Source organism: Pteropus alecto, unplaced genomic scaffold, assembly GCF_000325575.1.
Source record: "Pteropus alecto unplaced genomic scaffold, ASM32557v1 scaffold7, whole genome shotgun sequence".
NCBI lineage: Eukaryota > Metazoa > Chordata > Mammalia > Chiroptera > Pteropodidae > Pteropus > Pteropus alecto.
Window position 1 is genome coordinate 33,004,190 of NW_006494614.1, and position 6,400 is coordinate 33,010,589.

At 39.6% G+C, this 6,400-nt stretch overlaps 1 protein-coding gene across 1 annotated transcript in view; it reads left to right on the plus strand.

Annotated features, from left to right (window-relative positions):
• GCLC (glutamate-cysteine ligase catalytic subunit) overlaps positions 1-4,784 on the plus strand; it is a 44,152-nt gene extending 39,368 nt beyond the window's left edge. Inside the window, exons 13-16 of the mRNA XM_006926433.3 lie at positions 1,651-1,732; positions 1,812-1,915; positions 1,991-2,111; positions 3,177-4,784. Coding sequence (XP_006926495.1) covers positions 1,651-1,732; positions 1,812-1,915; positions 1,991-2,111; positions 3,177-3,388 — 519 coding nt within the window. The 3' untranslated portion in view covers positions 3,389-4,784. The remainder of the gene's footprint in view (positions 1-1,650; positions 1,733-1,811; positions 1,916-1,990; positions 2,112-3,176) is intronic.
• The last annotated feature ends 1,616 nt before the right edge of the window (positions 4,785-6,400 follow it).

A 6,400-nucleotide genomic window follows, 5' to 3' on the forward strand; every position in this document is an offset into this window, starting at 1 on the left:
AAAGTATTAAATGAGATAGAGAAAGCAATTTTCTGTGCTCTTTTAAGATAATGTTAGAGCCTTCATTTTTTAAAGACACTATAGTGGGTAAGGTATGACTTTGGTATAAGCATTGAATTTATAAATCACTTGTACTACTTACTAGCTTCTTAACCTGGACAAGTTACTTATCCTTTCAGTGCCTCAGTTTATACATGTAGAATGGGGAAAAGTGTGGGCCGTTGTAAGGCCAAGTGAGATTCAGGGAGATAAGTCACTTAGCAGTGTACCTTGCATCTTAATAATTGACAGGTCATATAATCAAAGAATGAGAAAGGCCATAGGGATATTCAACGACATGGAGTAACAGGCTTGATTATGTAACCGCTATCACAAATCTCATACCACAGAACATCTTTTTTCAAATGCACTGAGGAAGATTTATAAAAATTAAGGAAGGTCTTCTGTTCTCAATAAGATACCATACAGGATGCATTCTCACCAAAATTCAAAAAGAAAGTTGAAGAGCAATGTAACTGTTGGAAATTTAAAGTGTTTTTCCTAATAGGTTTTAGAATAAGGCAGAACTAGGATTATAGATTGTATAGGAAAGTGAAAGGCAGTGGGATGCTGGCAAAGTTCAGCTCTGAGGGAAAAATCATAGCATTAAATGCTTTAAAAGAAAGTTGGAAAATAAACCTAAGCAGTCCAATTGAGAATCTAAAGAGTAATAATAGTAAAATAATTTGTAAAGGGAAATTCATGAAAGCAGAAATTAAAAAGTGATCTTAAGTTTTGTCAAGATTAAGAAAAAAATTATTAGAAATGAAAGATGATCATAGCCATGGTAGAATTTTAGACTATTTGAATATGCTCCTAGAAGTATCTAGATTATTTAGGTCATATGTGTCTTTTTAAAAAACCACAATAACAACAAATGGAATTAATGAGTATGGTAAAGAGGCTTAATAATCAAAGGCTTTGTACCATCCACCTTATTTGAGTGTGACCCTCTAAATTGTGTCTTTTATATATTGAGGTTCCCCTGAGATTTCATTATAAGAAATAAGAGACAACTACTAAGATGTTTTAAAAACTCTACTTTGAGGGTCTTAAATAATTGGAGAAATGGAGAATTCACAAATGAAGAGGAATTTTTTGGCCTCATGAATAAGTTGACATGGCCAGGGCCACCAGGTAGGCAGACAGCATTGGTGACCCTCTGCCTGGAGGGCTAACCTTGTGCCAGATTTGACAACCTGCTGGCTCTTTTTTCTTTTCACCACCAAAGAGGCAGCAAAACCCCAGTGATTTGGGAGGACAGAGCACTGAACTGGAAGTCAGGAGGACTGTGTCGTGTCAAGGAAATCAACCACTTGCCTCTGAGACTAGATTTCTTGCAGGGTTTGGTCATAAAGGTGCTTCGAAATGCAGACAGCATACGTGAATATGTTTTTTGTTTAAGATAAGCTTCTCTTAAAATTTTCCCGTTATTATTAAAGAGCACATACCAACTTGTGATTGAGTGACACAGGCCCCACATAAAGTAAAAAGTCTGTTATTCTGAGCAGAAAGCATTGGAGGAGACAGTTCTAATTGCAGAAGTGAGGAAGGCACTACAAACTCTGGTGAAGAGTGTTCTGACTGGCTGTGATGATTTTTCTCCCTTAGGTTGATGAAAACATGAAAGTAGCACAGAAACGAGATGCTGTTCTGCAGGGAATGTTCTATTTCAGGAAAGACATTTGCAAAGGTATTACATTCTCTTGGATTTCTAGGGTGACTTTAGCTACGACAAGCCACCAAAGCTCCTGTGCCCTCTCCTCCGGCAGGTGGCAGCGCCGTGGTGGACGGCTGTGGCAAGTCCCAGAACAGCGCGGAGCTGGCGGCGGAGGAGTACACCCTGATGAGCATCGACACCATCGTTAACGGGAAGGTAGGGGTCCTGTGCAGCGTGCCTCACCGCTCACACCTGGGGCAGGCAGCTGATGACGTGTTCTGTTCCTTGTAGGAAGGTGTGTTTCCCGGGCTGATCCCAGTTCTGAACTCCTACCTTGAAAACATGGAAGTGGATGTGGATACCAGATGTAGTATTCTGAACTACTTAAAGCTGATTAAGAAGAGAGCATCGGGTATAGTATTCTTAGTTTTCTTTCTTTGAAAGAATTTCATAATGTAGGCAGAACCTCACAATCCTACAATACTCGATTTCTTAAGGTAGTCTTTAAAAGTGTGTTTTATCAGTGCACGCTTTTTCACGTTTTGACATTTCTGCAGTCGGATACGCCTTACAATCTTTGATAATCACTGTCTAATTAGCGGTGCATTTTTTTCTTACTGGTTCGTAAAATAGTGATGCATCTTTAAGTCGATAGCATCTTAGTGCAATGCAGTATCTAGATCGCCTATTTGTCATTTATGTCCAGCTGTGTTCGTTTTGCATCATCATGGGCTCTTTTTGTAGGGTTTAGTAACTCTGTAGGTTAAATAAGTGACACAGCTAAGATGTCTGGCTCTTCAGCCTTCCTCCTTACAGTGAGCACCCCAAGGACCCCTTATTTGTTAGCTTTGAAGATATCATATAAGTGGTGCTAACAGGTTCCCGGTACAGGGAGCCGTCAGCTGTGAATAAGAGCAACAGGAATGGTAAGGGCCTCTGTATTTCACTCAAGGCTTCTGTAAACTTTCTGGAGTCACAGAGGATACACCCCTCGAATGGTATATATGCTAATTTCTCTTAATTCACTCTACTTACTATTCTTGATTCTCTCCACCTCTTTGACTGAAGATTGCTCTGGCAAACTCAGGCTGTACCGTCCTCAGACAGCTCAACAGCTCATGACACTGGCATATGTGGTCTTAACCCTCTGGCCAAAGGGGAGGACACGTGCTCTAGTACACGCGTGTTGGCTCCCGTTTTTACGAGATGGCAGTGTATTGTGTGGGTAGCATCTAACAGGTAGCAACAGGATGGATGTGTTCTAGCTGTCTGCCTGCAACCTAAAGTTCCTTCCTTGGAGAAATTCTCAAACACTATGGAAGACGTGTTGTTCCCAACACCTGTCATATGGCTACACCAAAGGTCATACTGAATTCTCTTCAGGGTTGTGTTTATCCTGGTCTCTAAATGTCAACTTAATTTTAAAAAGCATTACTAGTAACTTACATTGTCTTTTAAATTTTTTTTTTTTTTTCAGGAGAACTAATGACAGTTGCAAAATGGATGAGGGAGTTTATTGCAAACCATCCTGACTACAAGCAAGACAGTGTGATAACTGATGAAATGAACTATAGCCTTATTTTAAAGTGTAACCAAATTGCAGATGAATTATGTGAATGCCCAGAGTTACATGGACCAGCATTTAGGAAAGTAAAATATAGTGGAAGTAAAACCAACTCCTCCAACTAGACCTTCTGCAGAAGGAAAAATGCATTACTGTTTTATCGAAGAACTGACTGCAGTGCCCTCAGCCATGTGTGGTATGAAAACCAAATAAAAGAACCATAGTGTTTCCTGGGCCAGTAGGCCAGAAATGGATTTAGAGGCTTCCTTCAGTAGAAAATCCAGAGTTTATACAGTGAACATGTACATAGTAAAGTATTTTTATGATTAACAGTGTATTTTAATAACATATCTAAAGTCATTGTGGACTAACTTGTACATTTTTCAATTCTTACTGTGGAGCAGCTAGCTACTGCCTAAGTAAGCATTTTGTAAATGTAATGCACTAGTAATTGTTCTATACCTGCATTCTAGAGTTCAAAATGTTTACTGTAAATTTTTTTTTTATATAAGATTACATGGGACCTGATTCACTGAAATTTATCACTTAAAAAGTTTGCCCTGTTTATTTTGAGTTATCTCCTTTTTTTGTGCACATAAAATCACCATTGACTCCATTGAAGGACTTCCAGGGTAACCTTGGATTTCTGGGCCTTACCTAGGATGTTTCTTTTGTGATCAGAATGGCTGACCATTGGGGCCACCTTGCTCCATGCTTTCCCCTCTCAATAAAACCCATTGAACTCTGATGGCTGTTAGAAAAGGTACTTTCCTTCTTTATTTAAATTTGATGTTTCAGGCATTAAGTTTAAAGACAATTCTGTAGGAAGGCAGATGTACCTTGCCATCGCATGTAGTGATTATTGGGGGTGATTTATTTTTAAAAAGAGGAGAGTCGTTTTGCTTCCTGTGCATAATGTACAAAAGAGCTCTTCTGTTGTGGCCCTGTTTATTCTTATTGCTGCTGTGTTTAAATTTTCAAATCAAATGCAGTTGCTGCAGTTTTGTTTTGTTACTTTTTCTCTAGTTTCCAGTACGCATATTGACATACATTCTTCTAAAAGTGATTCATTCTAGATTCTACCTGGTGGATTTCCACATACTGCTTCTTACCTTCTTTATGAAACTAATAAATCATGATATGCACTAAGTTTTGTGAATCAGGACCTTAAATGTTTAATTGTAAATAATTTTTCACATAATTAGAGCTTTTTGTTGAAGTTTTTCTTTCAATTAGTTAAGTTTTAACTGCTTTTGAAATAACTATTGTAGATTATGCAAACGTTAACAGGCATCAATATTTAAACTGTAATGCTAATTTTAAGAGATTGCGATAAAGCTGCTTCAGCTAAGCCTGTTTATGTATAAATACTAGGGTTTATGTTATATTTCACACATGCATTTTGGAGGATTAAAGAATGCCTGGTTTTCATTTGCAATTTGCTTGTAAATCAGGTTGTAAAAGGCAGATAACATGTTTGTGGTATGAAGAAATAAAAGAATGGAATTAGCATTCTGAAAACTCTTGATTGTGTGAGTTGTGTAGCTAAAGGAATGTGGTGGGGTTTGTTTTTTAATTAGTACAGATAGTCTGTGAAATTAGTTTTTCATTGTGATCTTCAGGTGTTTTTTTAGAAAGAAGCATCGTGGTAAAAGCAGGCGCCTCATCTCTCTTAGTAGCTGTCATTCCTTGTGGGGAGAGGAATGACTTGGTGTTTGGAGTAAAACAAATTCACTAGCAGTGGTCATTTCAGCCAGGCTACTGCTGTGCTGAGCCACTGGTCACATGGTGCATGGCGAGGAACTTGGGTGCTGTGTGCACTCCAGTCTGAGCTGGAGTCGCTTAGACTGTGAATCAGCAAGTCCTGCAGAGAGCTGTTTTCAGTCCTTGTCTTTGGATCAATCTCCCTCTTACACCGCACTCTCTTCCCCCTCAGATGTTATAATATTCCTCATGGAGCCAATCTGCTTTTCTCAGCGCTCTATCCGAATGATCCTAGGGCAGTGCTTGTCAAACTAATCTGCATACAGATCTCTTGGGGGGCTCTTAATAAAGGGCACACTATGGCTCTGTGGGCTGGGGTAGCACCCGCATTTATAACAAGCTCCCAGATAATGTGATGCTTCTGGTCTCTGGGCCACATTGAGTAGCAAGGACTTAGATCACTTTCTGTACCTAAGTTACAGAAAAATCAATTTTAAGTCTCAAATGGGACTTGCTTTTCATTTAATGGGTTGTATCTAGATTTTTCTCTTATTGAACACTGGGTAATGGTACTCTCTCTAAGATGAGAAAGTGAGTACTTCCTTTCATGAGCTTTACCACCTGAACACAGCTGAGGATTCAGAATTTTAAGAACAGAACTATAAACAGATAAGTAAAGAGTGTTTTCTCCTTGGTGTCTGAGTCCGGACTCAGACCCTCACTTAGAATACAACTTAACCCACTTCTAACCTAAAGTCTAGTTTCCTGCCCATCAATTTCCCTGGATTAGTACGATTTCCTCTTCATCCCAGAATGCCTCTTCTCCTACCACTTGGCTCATCCCTGAAGCTGTTTGTGAGCCTTTTCCACTCAGAAAGGGAGTATGCTTTGGCCACCTCCTTCTAAACTGCCACCTGACACAAAGAAATTAACCAAGTGACATGTGGAAATCCAGGATGTGGTTCGGGTTAGGACATGTCTCTGAGGAAGTGATGGAAGAGCGCTTGGGGACCTGACACCTTGCAGAGAAAAGGTAGACATACCCTTCAAGCAGCCGATAGTGCTCAATGCAGGGAGGGACCATGGCAGCGTGCCTGTGATGACAGGGTTTTCAAAGTTCTGGGTTAGCTAAGGGGCCCTTTTTGGAACTGCAGATAGCTGCTCAATTGCAAGGTCTTTAGAAGTGCTGCTAATCTTTTTATTTAGGTTGACTCCCCCACCCTTGTTTCTCTGAAAATGAGCAGCTGGTAGAACTCGGTGAGTTATCTTCTCCATTATGTTTTTGTGTAAATATTTTACAGTCTCTGTAAACACTCCTGAACATACATGCCGAGTGATAGTTAGAAAAATAAACTAGAAGGAAACATAAGGTCTGGACTAGAAGTGAGGAGACCTTGGCCGGGGAAGATATGCTCTTCAAACTATTCACATTT